At 44.3% G+C, this 25,289-nt stretch overlaps 2 protein-coding genes across 4 annotated transcripts; one reads left to right on the top strand and one right to left on the bottom strand.

Annotated features, from left to right (window-relative positions):
• Positions 1-473: 473 nt before the first annotated feature.
• On the bottom strand, positions 474-12,577 carry CIDEC (cell death inducing DFFA like effector c). 3 transcript variants are annotated; one of them, XM_070390614.1, is made up of 6 exons: positions 12,503-12,577; positions 11,103-11,180; positions 10,155-10,308; positions 3,614-3,772; positions 3,346-3,533; positions 474-1,063 (listed from the first exon to the last, which is right to left on the bottom strand). In XM_070390614.1, exons 2-6 carry the CDS (start codon positions 11,153-11,155, stop codon positions 901-903), a joined length of 717 nt encoding a protein of 238 aa, XP_070246715.1. In that variant the 5' UTR covers positions 11,156-11,180; positions 12,503-12,577; the 3' UTR covers positions 474-900. The 3 variants fall into 3 exon arrangements, with proteins under 3 accessions (XP_070246715.1, XP_070246716.1, XP_070246714.1); XM_070390615.1 differs by having other exon boundaries at positions 12,451-12,515; XM_070390613.1 differs by lacking the exon at positions 12,503-12,577 and adding an exon at positions 11,431-11,536.
• Positions 12,578-18,723: 6,146 nt separating this feature from the next.
• JAGN1 (jagunal homolog 1) lies at positions 18,724-21,532 on the top strand. Its single transcript, XM_070390612.1, has 2 exons — positions 18,724-18,927; positions 20,566-21,532. The coding sequence occupies exons 1-2, from the start codon at positions 18,839-18,841 to the stop codon at positions 21,026-21,028; spliced, it is 552 nt and encodes a 183-aa protein (XP_070246713.1). The 5' UTR covers positions 18,724-18,838; the 3' UTR covers positions 21,029-21,532.
• The last annotated feature ends 3,757 nt before the right edge of the window (positions 21,533-25,289 follow it).

Here is a 25,289-nt window from a genome sequence, read left to right as displayed (position 1 = left end):
TGCGGCTCTTTGTCCCCTTGAGTGTGGCTCTTCCACAAAATACCACATGCGGGCGCGAGTACAGTGCGATTGAAACTTCGTGGCCCATGCGCAGAAGTCGGTTTTCGACCTGGGCGAGTCTATTTTGAAGAAGTACTGTTGATATTTGTTTCTGTTGACTAATGAGTTTGCCGACCACTGAGTCCTAAACACTTAAAAGGTTGTAATAAAATGCAACAGTGAGAAGTTAGAAGAGTGCCTTAATCCCACCCTGCCGATCAAAACCCTTCTGATAGGCAAATTTCTTTTGTAAATTGTTACTTAGTGTATGGATTATATGGTTTGCTCAAGTCTCTGATTCAGCAGACATTTTTGGCAGAAAAAATGCTGTTTCCTGTAACCCCACATTTTGGAGACTGGTTTGACAATAGATTCCTCTTTTCCTTTAGACCTGTCCAACCTTCCCTCATCTCCAAAGAACACAGGCAAAGATGTATCAGCATGAACCATTTATTGCCAACTCTCTAATATCATATACTAATGGGCCTGACAATTCACTCAGGAGTATTAGGGATGGGGGCCAGGAGGTAGGGAGTGTGATGAAAGTACAGCATGTGAGGACCGGCAGCCGAGGGGCAGACTTCGTGCCTAGCCTGCTGGCGACCAGTCTTGGTCAGCTAAGCTACCTTGGACAGGGAGGAGCTCGGCCCGGACAAAAACCCTCAACTCTCCTTTGGCCATCCCATCCCATCCCAGGCTTCCAGCCCTCCCCCTGCTTCCACATTCATAGTCCTGTGTGGGTGAGGGAGACGTAGGGAGGTAAGAAACTCTCTAACTGCCAGGCTTGTGGGCGCTACCAGCTGAGCATGGGGTTCCCAGGCTAGTCCTTGGCTGGAGAAGGGCCTTTGAGGACTTGGGCCTTCATTGCAGTATCTTCAGACAGGTCGGGAGGAGTGATGGGGCCTTGCCCTTAGGGGGCTGCCCCTCCTCTGTGGCGTCCAGAAGCTGCTGCATGTAACAGGAGGTGCCCAGCAGCATGTGGCCTGTGGCCTGCATGCTGAAGAGGGCCCAGCGAAGAGCTTCCCTGGGTGGAAGGAGAAGGCAGCAGAGTTAAAATACAGAGAAAACTCCTGGCTGCATCTCCTAAATGCTCCTCCCCCATGCTCCCTTACTAATTTCAAAACTTGCAGAGTGATATGCAAATAGGAACAGATGCTGCCTTCCCCCAGCAAATGGGAAAGGGTCTACAGGCATTACCTGCAATTGTACCTTAATTGAGATGTCCAAAATTCAAGCTCATTTAACAAGGTCATTTACTTATTTGTTTGTTTAATTTATTTTTTTAATCCTCACCGGAGGGTATTTTTTCCATTGATTTTTAGAGAGGGTGGAAGGGAGGAAAAAGGAGAGGAAGAGAGAAAGAAAGAAACGTTGACCTGAGAGACACATTGATTGGTTGCCTCCCGAATGTACTCTGATTGAACCAGAACCAAGGTACGTGCCCTTGACCAGGAATCTAACCCGAGACCCTTGGGTCCAACAAGACCTATTATTTTTGTAATACTACTTGGACTAACCAATATAACATGATCTAACATCTCATGTTATGTAGATGATGTTATATTGATCTACAAAACATGAAGATCATAACTCTGCCCTTCACAACATCTGTTGTAGACCCTAGGATCATAGTGATCCCACACAGGGTTAGGAGGTTGAAATAGCATAAATCACTTAACATGGGGTCTGATGTGTAGAAGAGTAGGGGAAATGTGGGGCCAAGAGTAACTAGTTGAATGCTTGACCATTTTAACTAAGTTCTTAGCCAAATCTTTTTAAAAGATAGATGAGAGTCACTAGTGGTGTCAGTCCCAGGGGGGATCAGGGAGGGGGTCAGGGAGGGGAAAACAAAAGGAAAATAAGTACTTCCTGGTTGATATTAAAACTTGTCTTCTATTTACCTTCATTCAATAAATTCTGGTAGAAGCCCTGGCCAGTCCCGATATGCTAAGATTGCGGGTTCAATCCCCGGTCAGGGCACATACAAGAAGCAACTAATGAATGCATAAATAAGTGGAACAACCAATCAATGTTTTTTTTCTCTCTCCCTCTGTCTCTAAAAATAAATAAATAAATGAATACATAAATAAATAAATAAATTCAGATGGAGGTAGTGGTGGGGGATAGAAAGACAATTAGAGCCATAAACATCTACACATAAAAATACTTTGAAATTCTCTGAAATCGCCGAAACCGGTTTGGCTCAGTGGATAGAGCGTCGGCCTGCGGACTGAGAGGTCCCGGATTCGATTCCGGTTAAGGGCATGTGCCTGGGGATGTGGGAGATGTGCAGGGGGCAGCTGGTCGATGTTTCTCCCTCATCGATGTTTCTAACTCTCTATCTCTCTCCCTTCCTCTCTGTAAAAAATCAATAAAATATATTTAATAAAAAAAAAGAAATTCTCTGAAATCAATAAAAAATATATTTAAAAATATGTATTTTTTAATCGATTTTTACAGAGAGGAAGGGAGAGGAATAGAGAGTTAGAGACATGGATGAGAGAGAAACATCAATCAGCTGCCTCCTGCACACCTCCTACTGGGGATCAAGTCCATGACCAAAGTACATGCCCTTGACCAGAATCCAGGACCCTTCAGTCCTCGGGCCAAGGCTCTATCCACTGAGCCAAACCAGTTAGGGCTATTTCAGCATTTTTTTAAAAATATATTTTTATTGATTTCAGAGAGGAAGGGAGAGGGAAAGAGAGATAGACACATCAATGATGAGAGAGAATCATTGATTGGCTGCCTCCTGCACTCCCCTTACTGGGGATCGAGCCCACAACTTCAGCATGTGCCCTGACCAGAATCTAACCTGGGGCCTTCCAGTTCGCAGTCCAACTCTATCCACTGAGCCAAACCAGCTAGGGCTATTTCAGCATTCTTGATGGACATGCATATAGGTGAGGTTTTGAATTCTCCCTGGAACTGATTGTAACTTCTTTTCTCTCATTAATTAGTGAATTCAATAAAATCTTTGACACATGTTTATTTTTAACAGTTGACTAGAAGACTACTTAGGAAAACTTAGCATTTTAAGTGAAAAAAAAATAATTGTTATAATAGAAGGTAATTAGAAAAACTAAATCTATCCCAGTTCTACCTGGAGGAGTATGTGTACCCCTTTGGCATACATGAGTGAAATGTAAAGCACTAGTTCAGCCGTAAGATCTAGCACATGCTGTCATGCTTTGTCAGCATCAATACCATTTCCAGGCCCTAAAAGGCTGAGGTCCATGTGAGCAGATAGGGGCCCTCCCATTGCTGCATACCCACCCTGCCCCCAGCGAATCCCAATTCACTCACTTCATGACGCGCTTGGCCCCATAGCAGTGAAGATTGTAGGAAAGGGAGTATGTGCCGTAGAGAGTTGCCTTTACATTCAGGCAGCCAATGAAGTCCTGTGGGTTCAACTTGTACAGGTCAAAGGTTACTCGGGCTACGTCGATCTTCTTGGCAGGCTTACGGGAGAGGGAGAGTTGGTACCTAGAGCCCTGCATCAAGACAAGTGTGTGGTTGGCACCCCTCAAGGACTTCTGATTCCCATGTTCTCCCTCCACAAGTGGCACCTCACCTGGTCTGATGGGGGCTGCCATTTCTGCCCCTTCTGGAGGGCCATGAACACTGTGTCGTCTGCCAGGGTTTGGAAATACTCTTCTGTCTCTACCACTGTGCCATCTTCCTCCAGCACCAGGAAGAAGGGCTTGTCTGCCAGCATCAGGGTGTCCCGGACCTGGGGAACAAGGTTAGTGATGCTTCTGCCACCCCCACGCAGCCACAGAGCTGGTATGGGGAAGACCCACATCACATCAGAGGGAAAGAACAAGTGGCCCAGGGTCTATGGAATGGGACTGCAGCTCAGGCTCTTTCTGTGAGATCACCATCCAAAGACTGTATTGTGGGATCTCTTGGTACCTGGCATCATGGTTAATATTCTAGAAGAGTGCTGTCCAGTAAAAATATAATGGAAGTTACATGTGTAAATTTCTATTGAGATATAATTCATATGCTATAAAATTTGACCTTTTAGAGTACAGAATTTAGTGTTTTCCCCTACATTCACAACTTATGCAACCACCACCACTTTTAATTTCAGAATCAAAAGAAACCCAGTACCCATTAGTAGTCATTCCCCATTTCCCAACCCATAACAACTTCTACTTTATAGGATTTGGCTGTTCTGGACATTTCATGTAAACAGAATCATACATTATGTGGTCTTTTTAAAAAATATATATTTTATTGATTTTTTACAGAGAGGAAGGGAGAGAGATAGAGAGTTAGAAACATCGATGAGAGAGAAACATCGATCAGCTGCCTCCTGCACACCTCCTACTGGGGATGTGCCCGCAACCAAGGTACATGCCCTTGACTGGAATCGAACCTGGGACCCTTCAGTCCACAGAATGATGCTCTATCCACTGAGCCAAACCGGTTAGGGCCATTATGTGGTCTTTTTACACTGGCTTCTTAGTATGTTTCAAGGTTCACCCATGTTGCAACATGATTCCCTCCTCTTTATGGTTGAATCATATTCTAAAATATAGATATACTACATTTTTAATTGATTCATCAATTATGCTGTTATGATTATTCATGTACAAATTTTTGGGTGAAAATATATTTCCTGTTTTCCTGGGTGTATGCCTAGGAGTGACACTGCTGAGTCATATAGTCAACCCCATGTTTAACTTTTTAAAAAATACATATATTCCATTGATTTTTACAGAGAAGAAGGAAGAGGGATAGAGAGCCAGAAACATCAATGAGAGAGACACATCAATGAGCTGCCTCCTGCACACCCCCCACTGGGGATTGAGCCTGCAACCAAGGTACATGCCCTTGACCAGAATCGAACCCAGGACCCCATAGACTGATGCTCTATCTACTGAGCCAAACCAGTTAGGGCTCCATGTTTAACTTTTTAAGGAATTACCAAACTGTTTTCAAAAGGAGCTGCATCATTTTATATTCCCACCAGCAATGTATGAGGATTCCAATTTCTACACAATCTCATCAACACTTGTTATTGTCTATCTTTTATTTTAGTCAGGCTATTGAGAATGAAGTGATTCTGATTTACATTTCCCTAATGACTAAGATGTTGAATACATTTTTATGTGTTATTACCCGTTTGTATTACATTCTTTACAGAAACATCCACTCAAACTCTTTGTCCATTTTTAAATAGGTTGTCTTTTTATTATTGAGTTATGAGTTCTTTATATAGCGTGGATACTCGATCCTTATGAGATATGTGATTCACAAATATTTTCTCCCGTTCTGTGGGTTGTCTTTTTCATTTTTTCATAGTGTCTATTGATGCAAAACAAATCCCCACCGCCCCCCCTTTGGTTCGTTGTGCTTTGGTGCCATATCTAAGAAACCAAAGTCATGAAGACTTACACCTCTGTTTTCTTCTAAGGGTTGTATAGTTTTAGATCTACATTTAACTCTTTAATCTAGTTTGACTTAATTTTGTACATAGTGTGAGGTAGGGATCCACACTATACTATACTAATTTATTCTTTTGCAGGTGGTTATCGCATTGTGCCACCACCATTTGTTGAAAAGAGTATTCTTTCTCTATTGAATAGTCTTGGCACCCTGTAAAAAAATCAATTGATCGTAGATACATGGGTTTATTTCTGGACTTTCAATTCTATTCCATTGATTTGAATTTTCTAATAGCATACCCTGGCCGGGGTTGCTAAGTAGATAGGGCTTCGACCCAGTGCACTGAAGGGCATGTACCTGGGTTGCAAGTTTGATCCCTGTCTAGGCACTTCAGAGAGGCAACCAATTGATGTGTCTCTCTCACACTGATGTGTGTGTCTCTCTCTTTCCCTCCCTCCCTTCCACTCTTTCTAAAAATCACTGGAAAAAATATCCTCTGGTGAGGATAAATAAATAAATAAATAAATAAAATTTTTAATAGCCACTTTAAAATAAAAACAGGTGGAATTACTTGTAATATATTTAATTCAATCTAAAATATATATAACTAAGATAAAAAATTATAAGATTTTACATTTTTTCCATATTAAGTCTTCAAAATCTTATATGCACTTTATATGTAAACACATCTCAATTTCAACTAGATAAATTTCAAGAATTTAGTAACCACATATAGCTAGTAGCTACTGCATTGGATAGTGCAACTCTAGCGATAAAGAGACATAGGTTTGAATTCTAGCTTCTCTATTTCATTGTTCTGAACTTAAGTCACCTCATTTCTCTAAACTAGTTTCATAATCTAAAAAGTTGAGGCAAGTACATTAGGACCCTCACAACAATTAAATGCAAAAGTGTGAGATGATAGCTTAGGTTTAAATCCCAGTGAATAAACTTGGCCTCTGCCCCTAGAAAATGGGAATAATTGTAACTCCCTCAAGGTGATGATTATAAGAAATGCTATATACGTCATTTGGCAGAGTCCATAGTCCATAGTGTGCATTTACTAAAATTTATACTATACTAATTAAAATGGAAAGAGACCCATGACATGTTATAGGATGAAAAGTCAGCTCTATACTACATAACCCCATTTAAGTTATATATAAGGATAGACTATTTAGGACAGTCACAGTCACACCATTAGTTCTCTTGGAAATAGTAGAATTTTCACTTTACTTTTCTTGGATTTGTTAGAGAACATATTTTTCTGCTTAAAATCCTTTAATATAGGCCTGGGATGAGCAACACAGCTACAGCAATGAACACACCTAGCTCCCAGATCTTGGTTTCTGAATACCATTCTTCACTAAAATGAAGCAGACCTTCTTAGAAAAAATGGTGAACCCTAGGGCTAGGGCAGGAAGAGTACAAGATGAGCCTGTAGTACCTTGTTGTGCTAGAAAGTCAGAAAGCACAACACAGAAATAGGGCTGAAGGGAGTCTCACTGGCCAAGTCTGGGACAATTTGAGCATCAATAAATAATCTGTTACCATCCTTATATCTCATTTAAGTGGGGATACTTGAGTCCTTTTTGATATAAGTAAGTAAATAAATTGAAGTTTAGATGCAGAATGAGATTTTACTTAGTGCTAAGTACTTCCCTAGAAAATAATTAACAGAAAGGAAAAAATAATAACTTTATATAGAGAAGCCTGACTGTACCTTTAAAAACTTTTTTTTTTACTTAGAGAGAGAGAGAGAGAAAGAGAGAGAGAGAGAGTTGTTGTTCCACTTTTTTTTGTATGTGCTCTGACCGGGGATTGAACTCTCAAACTTAGTATTTGGGACAACACTCCCACTAACTGATCTACTTGTCCAGGGCCCTGACCATACCTTTTTATTCAAATATTCAAAGTTAAACAGTAATGTGACAAATCAAAATTGTATGCAATTAAATAATTCTAAACTAAAGAAGTGTAAACAAAATAACTGGCTTTTAATCTTCAAAATAGTTAAGGTCATGAATGTCAAGGAAATTGAGGAACTGTTTCATACTGAAGGAGACTAAAGAGGTGCACAGTTTTGGCCAGTGTAGCTCAGTGGTAGAGCATCAGCCAGTGCACCAAAGGGTGGCGGGTTTGATTCCTGGTCAAGGGCAGGTACCTGGGTTGCAGGTCTCTCCCTGGTGCAGGTCTCTCTCACATCAATGTTTCTCTCGCTCTCCCTCCCTCCCACTCTCTCTAAAAATCAATGGGAAATTATCCTTGGGTGAGGATTAAGCAGAGAGAGAGAGAGAGAGAGAGAGAGAGAGAGAGAGAGAGAGATGCACAATTCCCTGGCCAGTAGCTCAGTTGGTTAGAGCATCCTCCAATACACCAAAGTTGTGGGTTCAATCCCCGGTCAGAGCACATACAAGAATCAACTAATCAATGCATAAATAAATGGAACAACAAATCAATGTCTCTGTCTCTTCCTCTTCATTTCTCTCTCTCTTTAAAATCAATAAATTAAAATTTTTAAAAAAAGAGAGATTCACAATTAAATAGAATACTTGATCCTGACCTGGGTCCTTTTGCTACAAAGCACATTATTGGAATAATTGCAAACACTTGAATGTAGTATCAAGATCAAATGGTATATATAATATTGTATTTTGCCTGATTTTGATGGTTGTATTGTGATTATATAGGAGAATATCCTTGTCTGGAGAAAACACACATTGATGTATCCAAGAATGACAGGCATTAGGTCGGCAACTTGCTCTCAAGTGCTTCAGGAAGTCTCATTGCTCTTGCAAATTTTGTTAGTTTGAGATTGTTTCAAAATTAGTTTTCATTTTAAAAAATCCTCCAATGGCTTACTGTTATCTTTTTTTAAAAAAAATGTATTTTTATTGATTGCAGAGAGGAAGGGAGAGGGAGAGAGAGAGATAGAAACATCAATGATGAGAGAGAATCATTGATCATCTGCCTCCTGAACACCCCCTACTGGGGATTAAGCCCGCAACCCTGGCATGTGCACTTGACCAGAATTGAACCTGGGACCCCTCAGTCCACAGGCCAACGCTCTATCCACTGAGCCAAACCAGCTAGAGCTTATCTTTTAACATGAAACCCAACTGTTCTTTGCCATGGCCAAATAAAGGACTTCATACCCTGGTCTTTCCCAACCATATCTCCTTACCCTCTCGCCCCTCATTTTCTCTGCTCCTTTCTTTCTGTTGCCAAATTTGGAAAGTTAGTCTAGATAGAAGGATGTCTTCCTAATTCCAAGTAGACTTCACTTCTGACCTATGGTCCATCTTAGAAAGCTGTCCCTCCCTGCATCCTCTGCAGTTAGGGCTCTGACTAGGAATTCCCAAACTCAGTGGCTATAAGAATCTCCTGAAGAATCTGCTAAAATGACAATTCCTGTGCCTCACTCATGACCTAATCAGTCTCAGGGGAAGAAGTCTGGGAAGCCGTGTGTTAACAAGGCCATTGTAATGCATAAGGTGGTCCCTGAACCTCAGTGTGAAAAATAGTGCAGAGTCTAGACTCAAGTGTGAAAGAGCCCTTTTGATTCAAGGTACAAGAAATGCAGCCTGGCACAACCGGAAGCCTCACAAGGGAGGGGAAATTGGCTTCCAGGAAGAACGGACCTAATTCAGAGAAATGGGGGAGAGAACCTAGAATAGAGGGTTAGGTCGGCTATGATTTTTTTAAATACTTTTTTATTGACTTCAGACATGAGGGGAGAGGAAGATAGAAACATCAATGATGAGAGAGAATCCTTGATTGGCTGCCTCCTGCACATCCTCTACTGGGGATGGAGCCTGCAACCCGGGCATGTGCCCGTGACTGGAATTGAACCTGGGACCCTTCAGTTCGCAGGCTGATGCTCTATCCACTGAGCCAAACCAGCTAGGGCGAGCTATGATTTCTATATGTTAAACAGACTAGTAATTGGAAGCCTAATTCAAACATTTGCTCTGTGTCAGGCACCTGGACTTGCAGATGAGCAGGGTCCCACCCCCTGGAGCTGGTAAGCTAGTGAGGCAGTGAAGCACATGACTAATATGGAGCCAGAATAGATGAGGCTGTAGGCCGGGCAACGGAGGAAGATAACCCCAAGCAGTGGAGAGGAAGCTGGAAATGGGGAAGGGTGTCATTCTTGCCTGCTGTGACTACCATCCACAAGCATTGTATATCCTTGGTTTTCTCCCCTGGAAGCTTCCCTGGTTAACAGTTTGAAAAAGTCTTCTACAGCTATTAAAAAATCCTTACGTGGAAGGTCAGTATAGGAAACAGACTGAGGAGAACTGCCCTGGCTGAAGGGAGGAGATGGATGGAGAAGGGAATGTCTAAAATCTTGCCCATTTCCCCAGCTTCCAGGCACTTCTACAAGTTTAAGAACGACTGTAAAAGGCAACCTAAGGATCCTTCCAGGGAGCAATTATGCTCTGAAAATACCACTGATGTTGATATAGGAAAGCAATATACTGCCCTCCCCCTGTCAACAGACAGACAACACTAATCAACTGGACAGCACTCCAGGCAAGCACTACCAACCCACTTGACCTGGCCTGAGAAAGGAAATCTTTTCGCCATATGAGCCATGAACTTCATCCTTACTGAACTTGCAGCTCATGACCTGGAGGACAGAGGCAGCAGGCAGGGCCAACTCTGAGCCAAGGTCCCAGTGGTTGGGCTGTGCAGAGGTCAGGCCCGCCCCTCACCTTGTGGAGGAGGTCCTCCAGGCTGTGCGCCATGATGCCCTTCCGCACACTCCGGTCCTGGGTGCTCACTCTGCAGGGCCGGGCTCTGAGGGGCTCCGGGCTGGGCTCCGACAGCAGCTGCTGGGTGACCACCGAGGTGCTCACTGCCACATACCTGGGGGTGGTTTGGGGCATTAGAATAAGCTGCCTGCTGCTTCCCAGCTCTCACCCCATAGCAATCCCTGTAGGCTGAGTTCACCATATTCCTCCTCCCCTACCACCTACCAGGCCTGCTCTAGATAGTCTTACTCAAAAGTCAGCCACATCAGTGCATCTCAGACATTAATGGGCATGCAAGTTCTGTGGGGATCTTGGTGAAATGCAGATTCTGATTCAGTAGGTCTGGGTGGAGTGTGAGATTCTATGTGTCTCAAGTGATATTGACTCTGGGGGTTCTCAGACCATGAGGGGGAACGGAGTGATAGAAGACCCACCCCACATTCCCCCAATTCCACTTTCCTCTCTTGGCCTCACTCTTCTCACCTGTAAAGTGAGATAAAGTGGCAAAGCTGACGTCAGTGTAAGGTGTTTTTGTACTCTGACATAACACAATGTAGAACCAAAGGAGTGGAGGGAACCTGGGTTTTGGAGACAGGCTGGCAAAGTTAGAATCCTGGCCCCACTATCCATTTGCTAGGTAATCGAAAGCATCCACTCTGTGCCCCAGTTCCCTCGTCTATTAATTTGGCATAATCATCCCCACTTCTCAAAGTCGTGGTGAGGCTGAAATGAGATCAAGAATGAAAGCACAAGCACAGTGGTAATCTTGGGTCCCATTACAGAGCCCCTGAATCAGAATCTACACTTTACGAAGATACACAAGTGACTTATGTGCCACTGAAATTTGAGAAGTTCTGCCCTATGGCTCACAGGTAGCTCCCCTTCCCTTTCACCCTCAGCTCTCCTCACCTGGAGAGGGACTTGGGGTTGAGAAGGCTGAGGGACTTCATGGCGTATTCCATCCTCGTCAGCTGGACTGCATTGGACCTGGGAAGGAAGCAGAAACAGCTCAATACCGTGGACTGGGAGGGTTTCCGTTCTCTCATCATTTGACACAAAACCACCCCACCCCCATCCAGCAAGCTTCCACCCTGCTCTCCCCTCTCAATTCACAGACACCCTCCCCAGCCTTTTTTCTGTCCAGCCCTGTGCACACCGACTGTGACCAAGTTGGAGACCCCCTCAGTGCCCAGGCTCAGCCCCACTCAGCTGCTCCACCCTCCCTAGTACCACTCACTCCATGTTTCTCTGACTCTGGCTCTGCTCACACTGATCAGGGATCCCAAGCTGGAGCTAAAGACGCCCGGGCTGGTTAATTCCTGTCCCTGGGGGCAGAGTCCACTTTATGCTGGCAGGAGGTGAGTCACACCACCTCACACTGCTGGGGACTGTTCCCTCAGCTGTAGTCCAGAGACATCACAGGCCAGGCCTCACAGGCCAGGCAGCCCAGGCTAAGCCTGCTCTCTCCCGTAGGTCCTTGAGCAATCCAAACCCTCCTGAGGCTTCCCACTGACTAAAGGGACTTTGTGAGATGATGGAGAATGTTCTACATCTGTTCTCTCTGTTTCCATAGCTACTCGCCCAATGTGGCTATTGAGCACTTAAAATGTTGCTAGGATGCCCACGGGGCTGGATTTGTAATTATTTTTAATGCTAACTGAATTTAAATAGCCATGGTGTCTTATGGCTCCTGGCAACCATACTGGACAGTATAGCTCTAGCTGACAGCTTTGGGCTCACCTGCTACCACTTTATCTCCTAAACCTCTCTGCTCCAGCTTTGCATGTTCCAAGCATGCAAACGGCAGTCCCCTCCACCTGCAATGCCTTCCTCTGGCCCAGAGCTAAATGTTTGTAGCTTTGAAGCCCTAGTTGCATTGCTTTCCACTCCTTGGAAAGCCTTCATACACAGCTCACAGAATTTCCCCTTCTACCTGCCCTTCCTACTTCTTAGCCAAGTGTCTATTTCTGTCTTAGCCCCCTAGGCACGGGGTGCCTGGCCCTGAGATGTTCTCCCTAATCCTAGCCCTCAGCACAGCAAGGACCTGGCACAGAATAAGGGGCTCAAGGAGCAGTCATGGAAGAAAAGCCCCCTCCACAGTCAGGTAAAATCACTCTTTCCTTCTAACGACGTGGGGAAGGGGGCTCCTCAGACCTGCCTTGCCTGTGAAAGCTCACTACCCAAGTCTGCTTGTTTGGGCCTCACTCCTCACTCCCATTCCCTATCCATAGCAAAACTCTGCCAAGCCCCACCTCACCTGCTCTCCAAGAGCCAAAAAACAAAACACCACAAAACAAAAAACTCCTTACCTCCCCCTCACAGTCTCCTAACCTCCTTATAGTACTGCCCTGCTCAGCTCAGCCCTCCCTTCATTTTATTTCCAGCTCCCGGGGGAAGCCCCTCCCCTGGCCTTCAGTGCCAGCTGGGGAAAAGAGCATGGGGAGTGAGTGTACAGCTTTCTCCCTTGGGATTTCAGGCCAATCTAACTTCCAGAAAATGCCCCAAAGGAGGGCAGGAGGCATGTTACGACAGCTTTGGGACAGGGTCTGGCCCAGGACATGGCAGCAGGCACAGAGGGCACAGAAAACAAGCCCACGTGAGTTGTGGCTCCAGCACTGCCCGAGTTAGCTGTCTGAGTGCAGATAAATTGCCGTATGCCTGTGCACTTCAATTTCTCTCCCTGTACTACAGGGAAGAATGATTCCTGTGTCAAAGGATTGAGTGAGGATTTATGTTAATAAAAGTAAAGGGTGCCCTGGCCGGTTTGGCTCAGTGGATAGAGCATCGGCCTGCGGACTGAAGGGTCCCGGGTTCGATTCTGGTCAAGGGCACATGCCCTGGTTGCAGGCTCGGTCCCTGGTGGGGGGCGTGTAGGAGGCAGCCAATCAATGATTCTCTCTCATCATTGATGTTTCTATCTCTCTCCTCCCTTCCTCTCTGAAATCAATAAAAATATTAAAAAAAATAAAAGTAAAGGGCTTTGCAACAAAGACACTTAATAGAATATTGGTGTTATTAATGATATAATTATTTAATAATAGCAGAGACGAAGACTAGCAGACTAGCTGAAATGTGTAGTGATTTAGAGGGTAAGATTTATGACCCATCAATTCTACTCCTAGATAGATAGACAGATAGATAGATAGAAAGAAAGATAGATAGATGTGCATATATATAGTATCCAAGAGACATAAAAACATATAACCATACAAAAACTTATCCATGAGTGTTCATAGCATTATTCACAATAGCCAAAAATTTGAAACAACCCAAGTGTTCATCAATTGATGAATGAGTAAAAAAAAATGTGGTATATCCGTAAATAGAATATTATTTGTCAATAAAAAGGATAGATGCTATTACATGGATGAACTTTAAAAAAACATATGCAGAGTGAAAGAAGCCATTCACAGCAAATCACATATATATTTTTATGATTCCATTTGTATGAAATATCCAGAACAGGCAAAACTATAAAGGTAGAAAATATATTAGTGGTTGCTTAGGGCTGGGGCTGGGTAATGGGAGAGGAATGGATAAGGGGTTTCTTTCAGAGGAGTCAAAAATGTTATAATCCATTAATCTAATCATAACTTGTTTTGGAGATGGTTGCACAACCCTGTAAGTGTACTAAAACCCATTGAATTGTATACTTAAATGGGAGAATTGTATAGTATGTAAATTAAATCTCAATAATGCAGTTTTTTTAAAAAGAGTCCAGCTCAGTGTGGCTCAGTGGTTGAACGTTGACCCATGAACAGGGGGTGCCTGGTTCGATTCCCAGTCAGGCACATGCCTGGGTTGCAGGTTCAATCCCTAGTAGAGAGTGTGTGGGAGGCAGCCAATCCATGTATCTCTCATTGATGTTTCTATCTCTATATCCCTCTCCCTCTCTCTAAGATCAATAAAAGCATTCTTTTTAAAAGAAAAAAGTCCAAGACTTGGCCGGTTTCTCAGTGGTTAGAGCTCAGCCCCACATCCTAAAGGGTCTCAGGTTTGATTCCCAGTCCAAGGCACATACCTGGGTTGCAGGTTCGATCTCTGCCCCTGGTCGGGGCACATGTGGGAGGCATCCAAGTGATGTGATGTGTTTCTCTCCCTCTCTCTCTCTCCCTGAAAGAACAATGGGAAAAATATCCTCAGGTGAGGATTAACAAATAAATAAATACATAAATAAATAAATAAGAATCCAAGCTCGTCTTTCACAGGGTTTTTCACACTAGTGCATCATAATCACCTGGAGGGTTTGTTAAAATTCAGATTGCTGGCTCCACCCCAGAGTTTCTGACTCAGTATGTCTGGGGTGGGGCCTAAGAAAGTGTATTTCTAACAGATTTCTAGGTGACGCTGAAGCTGTGGCTCCTTAGGTACAACACTTCGAAAATCAGCAGTCTAGCCCTAGCTGTGTGATGAAACTCCTCTAAGCTTCAGTTTGATCTGACAAATGGGAATTAAAGATACTAGTAACTCCTACCCCACTGGGTTGTCCTAAAGATTAAATGAGATAATCATGAGATGCACTTGCTGTAGAGCTTAGTACATTTGTCAGGCTCAATAAATAGCTATTATAACTATAACTATTATTATATTATTATTATTTAGACCCAATCCTTCCCTGAAGGAGCTCCCAGGAAACCATCTTTCATTCATTCAACAACTATTTATTAGTCACTTACTATCTGCCAGCCTTCCTAGAGGCTGACAATATACCAGGAAACAAGGCAGCCTTGTCTCACACTTCAAGGAGCTGACATTACTGGAGGCGGGGGGAGAACTCTGACCATGAACAAATATGCAAATAAAATAATGTCAGATAATGATGTTCTGGGAAGAAAACAAAACCAGGTGATATGATAACAAGTGGCTGGAGAGCTAGATTGGCCTTGGGGTTAGGAACGTCTGAGGGGAGGGGAGCTTTCAGCTAAATCCTGACTGGTGAGAAACCAGTCTTTTGAAGCCCTGGAGTGACTTAGTCCATTTGGGCTGCAATAAATGAATACCATATACTAGTGGCTTATGAACAAGAGAAATTTATTTCTCACAATTCTGGAGCCTGGCAAGATGAAGACACTGGTAGATTTAGGGTCTGCTGAGGACTGGCTTCCTGGCTCGTAGCCCTCTTCCCTCTGTGTCCTCCCCATGGTGGAGGAGAGAGGGAGTCTCTTTATAAGGACATTAATCCCACCTCCCGAAAACCCCACCTCCAAATTCCATCGCATTGGGGATGAGGCTTCAGCATAACGACGGAGGGGGGGAGGCACAAATACTCAGTCTACATATTCTGCCTTGGCCTGTAAGCCAGATTTTGAAGTCCTGTGGGGAGACATTACTCGCTCTCCCCAGGCAGAGGAAACATCAAAAGGATTTGAGAAGGGAATGGGCAGGATGAAGAGACAGGAACACACATCACTGAACTTTAAGGCAGGCCAAGAGCCAGAAGGAAAGTATAAATAGCCGGTTTGGCTCAGTGGATAGAGCATCGGCCTGTGGACTGAAGGGGTTCTGGGTTCAATTCCAGTCACGGACATGTCAAGGGCACCTCGGTTGCAGGCTCAATCCCCAACACATCGAAGTTTCTCTCTGTGTATCTCTCCCTCTCCCTTCCACTCTTTCTAAAAATCAATGGACCAATCAGAAAGGATATGTGCACCCCTATGTTCATAGCGGCACAATTCACCATAGCTAAGATTTGGAAATAGCCTAAGTGCCATCAGCAGATGAGTGGATTAAAAAACTGTGGTACATCTACACAATGGAATACTACACTGCAGTAAAAAAGAAGGAATTCTTACTATTTGCAACAGCATGGATGGAACTGGAGAGCATTATGCTAAGCGAAAAAAGCCAGTCAGAGAAAGATAAATATCACATGATCTCACTCATTTGTGGAATATAATGAACAACATAAACTGATGAACAAAAACAGATCCAGAGACAGAGAAGCATCCATCAGACTGTCAAACCTCAGAGGAAATGTAGGGGAGGGTGGGGGTAAGCGGGAGAGATCAACCAAAGGACTTGTATGCATGCATATAGGCCTAACCAATCGACACAGACACCAGGGGGGTGAGGGCATGAGTGTGGGGGGGGGGGGGGCAATAGGGGGGATAAGGACACATATGTAATACCTTAATCAATAAAGAAAAAAAATAAAAATCAATGGAAAAATATCCTCAGGTGAGGATTAACAAACAAACAAAAATAATAATAAAACAAAAAGTTTAAAAAAGAAAACTATAAACAAATACTTCAGGGAGAAAGACCTGGGGAAAGAGTTGCAGGCCCTCCCTTGGACAGTCACACCTCAAGCATTTATTGAACGTGTGTTTGGTGTCCCGTGATAGGTGAATGGATGACTCAGAAGCAGTCTGGCCCTGACGAACACGGGTGCATCATGGACTGTGTACACAATAAAGACAAAGATAACCACAAGTCAAAGACAGAGAATATCTGCCAGAGGGGAGGGCTGGGAGGTGGGTGGGTAGAGGTGGAGTGAAGAAATGAGAGAATGGCTCCATGAACCTGAAGATTCTTCACTGTGCTTAGAAGAGGATGATTTTGGCTCAGTTGAATTTATTTATTCAACAGCATTTATTGAGCTTTTACACTATTTTCGAGACACCTTGGAGTTGAGAAGGTCTATCTATGACTCAGAATTGAGAAGTAAAAAAAAAAAAAGTATACATTGGCCCTGGCCAGTGCAGCTCAGTTGGTTGAGTGCGGTCCTGTGCATGAAAGGCTGCTGGTTTGATTCCCAGTCAGGGCACATGCCCCGGTTGCAACTCGATCCTCGGTGGGGGTCAAGCAGGAGGCAGCCAATGGATGTTTGACTCTCACATCAATGTTTCTCTCATTAGCACTGTCCCTCTCTCTCTAAAAAATAAAATTCAATAAATTAAAAAAAATTATGGCCTAACAGGTTTGGCTCAGTGGATAGAGCGTCAGCCTGCGGACTGAAGAGTCCCAGGTTTGATTCTGGTCAAGGGCATGTACCTTGGTTGCAGGCATGTCCCCAATAGGAGGTGTGCTGGAGGCAGCTGATTGATGTTTCTCATCGATGTTTCTAACTCTCTATTTCTCTCCCTTCTTCTCTGTAAAAATCAATAAAATATATTTTTTAAAAAATTATACATGCAACTACATTAAAAATATTCGGCATGTTAAACTTGTAATATCAGGAGTAAAGTCAAAGACACACAATGAAGAGGAAAAATATATTGCAACTAGTATTATAAACAAGAGGCCAGCCTCTCTCTCTCTCTCTCTCCTCCCTCTTCTATCTGTATATAAATTAAGAAGATCAACAGCATAGTGGAAAAATGGGCAAAGAATATGAACACAGTTCAGGGAAATGAAATATGAATGACCCTTAAACATATAAAAAGATGCTTCATTTCTTTCAGATAACATAACTAAATTTTATTTTATGTATTTTTTTTGTTGGGATAAAATGTACGTAACATTAAATTAACCATTTTAAGTGTACAGTTAGTGAAATTAAGTACTTTCACATTACTGTGCAACCATTACCACATTCATCTCCAGAACTTTTTTTGTCTGCCTTTCCATTTCTTTTTCAAAAAATGTTTTTGTTGATATTTAAAACACACACATATTTTTATTGATTTCACAGGGGAAAGGGTAGAGAGAAAATAATTGATCAGCTGCCTTCTGCATGTCCCCTACTGGGGATCCAGCCCGAAACCAGGGCTTATGCCCTGACCTAGAATCCAAATCTGACCTCCTGACCACACTCAATCACTGAGCCACACCTGGCCGGCTTCCTTTCCATTTCTTTACTCTTTAACAACTCCTCATTCCCTCCTCCCCCTGCCCCTGGAAGCCATCATTTAACTTTCTTCCTCTACATAATGTATTTTTCTTTCGTGGCCTGGACCTTTTTGAAAAGTACAGCCCAGTTATCTTGCAGAGTGTCCCTCAATTTGAATTCATCTGTCATCTCATCATGATTAGATGCAGGTTAAGTATCTCTGGCAGGAATATCACAGAACTGATGCTGTGTATCAGCAGGTACAAGTGGTGGTTTGCCATTAGTGGTCAAATTAATTTTGATTACTTGGTTAAAGGGATTCGCACAAGTTTTCTCCAAAGTTACCGTTTTCTCTTTGCAACAATTATGTAATCCGTGGATAGATATTTCGTGACTGTGTGATGTGCGCTCGCAAAGTCACAGAACCCTCCCAAGCATCAGTTCCCCCATCTGGGGGGGGGGGGGGGGGGGACACACACAGCGGCCTCTTTAACTCATATTAGAGTTTTAAAAAGGGAAAGTGCTAATAAAAAATGTCCCCAGCTATGAAGTGGGGACAGAGTTTAAGAAAGTCAAAGTGGTCAAAAGTGCTCTGCTCCTGGCAGGCGGCAAAAAGACGACCGCGGCGGGGAGGAGGGGGCGAGGTCAATTTCTTGCTCCGAGAGGCGGCTGGGGCGGGGCCGGGGGGGCCGCGTGCGCGTGCGCGGGAGGAGACGGACCACAGAGTCGGTCCTCCTGAGACAGAGGGGCCGGAAGTTGTTTCCACAGGCCCGTGTGACGGCTGGGCTTCCGGGGCTGAGCCGGCGTGAAGAGGGTCTGCGGGCGGCAGGGGAGCTCCGCGAACGACGCCGGGGTTCGGGGCAGGGCCAGGCCAATGGCGTCTCGGGCAGGCCCGCGAGCCGCCGGCACTGACGGCAGCGACTTTCAGCACCGGGAGCGCGTCGCCATGCACTACCAGATGAGGTATGAAGCGAGGCGAGGCGCACACAAGCCTCCTCCCGGCCGGAGCCCGCCGGGCCTGGGAAGCGACGCCCCCGGCCTCGGGCTCCTCTCCCCAGCCAGTCCACGCTCACCTGCCACGTCCCCCCTTCCCGGGACGGCCCGGGGCCTGTCCCCAGCCCTGGAAAGCCCAGTCGCTCCCATGGGTCCATCCCTTGGTCCACCCGGTGCCTTGGGAGGGTGCAGACCCCCCTGGGCGCCAGGGGTGGTGATGCCGGCCCCGCTGTGTGATCTTGGGAACCTAATTTCTAGTTGAGCCTCAGTTTCCTCACTTGCAAGAGGGAAAAAGGAATCGACCTTTAAGGGCTGGGTGAAGAATTAGTGAGCTAATGATTCGTGTAAAGGGCGTAGCCTAAGTTCTAGCACAGAATCGAGTCTGCCCAATACATGGTAGCTGATGCATTTGGGGGATGTAGACCGTAAAGGCCAGCCTTTCCCTGCCTAAAATGAATTTTATAAACACCCCCACGTAAGGGGTATTTCTCCATTACCCCTTCAGCATTTACTGAGCTCCTACCCAGTAGGCATTTTATGCTAGGCACTGAAGATACAGTGAGCAAAAGCAGACCTGGTCTTTGTATGCATATTACACCTTCAATAAAAAAGCCTATTAACAAAACAAAACAAAACAAAACAAAAAAAACTGGTTCCTGTCTTCATGAATCTTGCAGTCGAGAGATGACTGACTTTCCTACCTTTTCACACTTTCTATAATGAATATTTTTAAAATAAAAAAACTTAAAAAGATTTTTCCACCTTAAATCCATTTAACCCCCTTAAATCCGTTTAACGCTTCCAGAATGCTTTTGCATCTTCCTCTCCAGAGTTTTAAATAACGACCAGCTCATTGGACCCTCACTCCATTCTTGTTCTTAAGATCCCTGCCTAAGGGCACCTCCCAGCCCAAGCAAGTATTTTGACGCCTGTGGAGAGCAGAGACTGTCCTCCAGGATGCGAAGAAGATACATTTAGGACCTGAGAGAGTTAGAAGAATAAGAAATAATGTACTTCGTTCAATGAAACCGTCTACTCTAGCAGGAGAAGGATGAGCAGCCTGAGCTGGTTTCCTCACTGCCCATACCTCCTTCCTCTGTGCTATACTCCCAGGGTGCAGTCAGTCATCTTTCTAAACACAACCCAGTTACTCTTCTGCCTTTAAACCGACTGTTCATAGACATTGCAGTTTCATACCCTGCTACTCCCCTCCCCACCTAGGATGTATTCCTGCCATACCCAACCACTGGCTTTCTTGGAACACAAATGCCTGTGTTTTTCTGCCTGCGTGCAATTCCCAACGCCCATCTCCTTTCATCCCTCAGAGCCGAGCTCAAATATCACCCTCTAAATGGCCTTCTCAGATGTCCCCTCCCACGCAGAATTGCTTACTGCTTTTTGGGATCCCATGTACCTTGCAACATATATTTACTAGAGCTCTTCCAGTTCGTTTGCTAGTAATTTTTCTTCTGTTCCTGGTGCCCAGCCTCTAGGCAGGAACTAGATCCTATTCACATTCAGATTCTATTGTCCAATATACTTGCCTGGCATATAGTTGGTCAGAAAATTTTGAATGAAAGGAACTTCTCCCTCTGCTCTGCCCCACAGTGTGACCCTCAAGTATGAAATCAAGAAGCTGATCTACGTGCATCTGGTCCTATGGCTGCTGCTGGTTGCCAAGATGAGCGTGGGACACCTGAGGCTGTTGTCACATGATCAGGTGGCCATGCCCTATCAGTGGGAGTACCCATATTTGCTGAGCATTGTGCCCTCCCTCTTAGGTCTCCTCTCCTTCCCCCGCAACAACATTAGCTACCTGGTGCTCTCCATGATCAGCATGGGGCTCTTTTCCATCGCCCCCCTCATTTACGGCAGCATGGAGATGTTCCCTGCCGCACAGCAGCTCTATCGCCACGGCAAGGCCTACCGCTTCCTCTTTGGGTTTTCTGCCGTCTCCGTCATGTACCTGGTGTTGGTGCTGGCAGTTCAAGTGCATGCCTGGCAGTTACACTACAGCAAGAAGCTCCTAGACTCTTGGTTCACCAGCACACAGGAGAAGAAGCGGAAATGAAGGCTGCCGGATGGACTGAACCCCGGGGTGAAGCCCAGCCCTCCCGTGGAGAAGAGTGAGAGGGTAGAAGAGCTGTTCCAAAATCTCCGTTGTCATTTTGGCAGCTGTGATGTTGGGAACTGGTGCAAACTAGGCCCAAATTCTGGAAAGCTGCTACTGTTGTCATTAGCTGAGGTGGCAAAATGATATTTAACTTATTCCTGGTTGGCTGGAACTGGGTGAAGAACAGCTGTAAAACCAACTTCGGCTGGTTTAAGTTGAAGCCCTTCAGGATTTTTTGGTTTTAAGACTGACCCTCATCCTTGCCTCTTAGTCATTCTCTCCATTTCCATCCATTACCCCTTAGCCACTGAAACTGGAGATGAGGAATCAACCAAATTCTACTTCCATTTATGGGTGGTTGGGAGGAAACATTAGGAGTCTGCTTTCCCTGCAGACTGTGGTCTCTACTCTGAAGCATTTTAATTACAAAGAACCTCAATAAAGTTATAACTGCCCTGTCTACCCTGTGCCTTGTGCTTGGGATTTACCAGTGTGAATGGTGCATTGCTTGAGTGGCGTTAGACACTAGGAGATAGATGGAAACTCCCTGAGAAACCTGGCAGTGGCCATAGAGAAGGAACTTAAGTCATTAGTTGCCACCCTGTAGCTGATTAGCAGGAACTATTATGGGCCATACATTTAATCTCTCCACCTATCAGATGATCCCTTCTCACTTATCCAGCTGGGGTTATGCAGTCTTCTTTTGGTTGTATATTCATGTTTATTATTCAGTGTACAGTGTCAGTACGTGTCTGATACAGTAGTCCCCCTTATCTGTGGGGGATACGTTCCAAGATCCCCAGTGGCTGCTTGAAGCCTTAAATAGTGCAAACCCTATATATACTGTGTTTTTCCTCTATATACCTACCTATGATAAACTTTAATTTGTAAATTAGGCACAGTAAGATATTAGCAACAGTAATAAACGAATAATTATATCAATATACTGTAATAAAAGTTATGTGAACGTGGTCTCAGTGCGAGATTTCATGCTAGTCAGAACACAGTTTCAACTTCTGAATTATGTATTTCTGGAATTTTCCATTTAATATTTTTGGACTGTGATTAACTGTAGGCAACTGAAACCACAGAAAGTGAAACTATAGATAAAGGGGGACTACTGTACTATATTATGGTATCCACAATAATTCAAAAGTATTCCTGCACACAGGGAATGTGCAACCTAGGTGAAACATGATACAAATGTGAAACAATATTTGAATGGTATGGAGCAGATAAGTTAAAAATAGAAGTGAAAAGAGATATGTAGCTCTAGCTGGTTTGGCTCAGTGGATAGAGTGTCAGACTATGGACTGAAGGGTCCTGGGTTCGATTCCGGTCAAGGAAACATGCCCAGTTTGCAGGCTCAATCCCCAGTAGGGGGCGTGCAGGGAGCAGCTGATCAATGTTTCTCTCTCATTAATGTTTCTGTCCTCTCTTCCTCTCTGAAATCAATAAAAAAAAATATTAAAAAACAACAACAAACGAGATACATGAACTACAGGCTCTTTCATGCTTAAAAGTGACAGTAAATACTACATGGAAGATGTGTGTCCCTTTAGATATAGATTTATAAATGTATAGAGATATAGATATTTTTTAATCTTCACCCAATGTTATGTTTATTGATTTTTAAAGAAAAAGAAACATCGATTGGCTGGCTCTCTTATGTGCCCCATCCTGGGACTGAACCCAGAACTTAGGTATGTGCCCTGACTGGGAATTGAATTCATAACCTTTTGGTGTATGGTATGACAGTCCAACCAACTGAGCCATACTGGCTAGGGTCCCTTTACTCATCCATTTGACTTTATGTCTCTGGATGGATAACTGCAGATCTCTTTCATCTCCAGAGTTCTAGTCATTCTTTTGTTCTATAAACATTAGGTATGTACTCAGTCACTATTAAGTACTGGGAATACTATCTGACTGCAAAATCTCTTCCTCTAGATGTCCTGATTATTACATCAAACTTAACTCTTTGCCTTCTACCTCATATTCATTCATCTTCCTGCATCCCTATATGCAAGAGAGCACAGCTCTAGATCATCATCATAAGTCCCTACTATGTGCCATTCATTTTTGAACAACCAAAATTTTTAATCTCAGAGATTTTCCAAAGTGTGGTCTCAATGCAGCAGTCCTGTATTATCTCCCAATACTCTCACCACACACTATCTTAGCAGAACCTTTTATGAATCCCCAAGTTGGTTTTATGTTTTCCCAGTTTTCTTAAAATTTTCCCAAATGGCCCTTGGCAGAAAAAAGTTCCCCAACCCTGAAAGGGGTCAAGAAAAGAGAAGTATAGCCCTAGCTGGCTTGGCTCAGTGGATAGAGCGTTGGCCTGCGGGCTGAAGGGTCTGGGCTTGATTCTGGTCAAGGGCATATACCTGGGTTGCAGGCTCAATCCCCAGTAAGGGGTGTGCAGGAGGCAGTTGATCAATGATTCTCATCATTGATGTTTCTATCTCTCCCTCTTCCTTCCTCTCTGAAGTCAATAAAAATATATTAAAAAGAAAAGAGAAGTGTTAAAGAACAGAACCAAGTTTCTCATTTCATGTACCCAGCATTGAAAGATGCACGATTGCTGCAGGGTGAGGTGACCCTAGGCTCCTCCACTGCCACCATGGGCCCCAGTTTGGGAAGCTGACATGATGAGACATGTGATCACTTACAGCTTGTCGCCCTTTAAGTAGTGCACCTTCCCGCACTACTTCAGCAAGGCATCCCCAACGGGCTGTGCAGCAAGCATTCAGGCGTCCATCCTTGGCGTCGTACGGCCATTTGTAGCATTTTATCTTGTCCACACGTGGGGGACCCAGGAGTTTGAGAAATCCAAGAGGAAAAATCCAGCTGCCTATGAAAATGACAAAGGAGCAACTCATCTGGAGGATGGTTCCCTGCCTCTGAAAGACCCTTCTCTGGGAGAGGAGTCGACATTGTATAGTGTCTTGAAGACTCAATAAACTTCTTGTGGGCTACAGTGTTCTGATTTTGCATTTTTGGGGAGCAGAGTCCTTGGTGTAACTTGCTAATATTCAAGTTAATGAAATCTCTTCCCCAAATAAGCCCCGAACAGTTTTGGCTTGTCTGGGAATTCGGTGAAGGAGTGGGACTCACCCCTTGTTCTACAGTATAATCTACAAGAAAGCAGCTGCAGCTACTCTTGCAAGCTGGCCAGTTGTGGGTGGCATGGACTGTATGAGTGTACATTCCTGTCCCTCTGCTCCCATAATAACAATAATAAAATCTAACTATAGTGTAAATGCATAATCTATGTAGATCTGAACCACTGTGAGTTAGATAACAATTTAGGCAGATGACTCCCTAACTAATCCTTAGAATGACCAGACCACCCTTTCCTCCCTTCACATCTTACTCATTTGTCTGCAGTGATGGGCTCCAAGGCCAAAAGACAGAACTGTTTCAGGCAGGCCCGTCAGGCATCCCAGAAGCAGAGGGAGATGAGGCAGTGGGAGGGGGACCGTAAGGGAACTGACCTGTGAGAGGCTGGCAGAAGTGGAGCTCCCAAAGCTGGAAACCTGGACTTTGACCAAATAATGTTCCTTCCTGCTTGCTTATCTTTGTGAAATGAAAACAATTCCCACCTGACTTATAATGTAGTTACGGGGATCAAATATGAAAGTACTTTGTGAAATGTGAAACGGATAAACTGCTATCATAATTTACATTTATTCAATGGCAGCACCTATTTCATGACATCCACCCTAGGCACTGGAGAAACATGAAGAATAGGAAAGGGTCTTTATCTTTTAAGGAACTCAAAAGCTAGAGGGCATTTTTAGGATAATAGGTAGGATGGGATCTTCAGACAATGGACCTGATGACCTAGAAACTAGAATTGGCCTAAAGAAAGCTATGGTCAGTCTACTGAAAGGTGCAGAGTGACAGTAACAATTTCAAGGTGCCTTAACCCAGTAGGTGTGCCCCAAACTTTCTTTCCACTGTGTGCGTCACCAAGAAGAGAGCTGAAGCAGATCAAATGCTCCATGAGCGGGAGGAAGCTGTGGGATGATGGGGAGGGTCCCAACAAAGACTGGAGCCTCGTCAGCATTATCAGAAACCACAAGAAACCAGGTCAGTGTGTGGGGCCTGCTCCCTTAGCTCCAGGGCTCTGCTGTGAGCTCTGTGGCTTCTTGAGCAAACTGTACTGAGTAGTGGATCCTTTGAAGCCAAAGGCCCCTTTGGCATGGAGCCC

This window comes from Myotis yumanensis, unplaced genomic scaffold, assembly GCF_028538775.1.
Source record: "Myotis yumanensis isolate MYYU_CA2020_CCGP unplaced genomic scaffold, mMyoYum1.0.hap1 SCAF_14, whole genome shotgun sequence".
NCBI lineage: Eukaryota > Metazoa > Chordata > Mammalia > Chiroptera > Vespertilionidae > Myotis > Myotis yumanensis.
The sequence above is the reverse complement of the archived record's forward strand: the minus strand, read 5'-3'. Positions and strand labels throughout refer to the sequence as shown.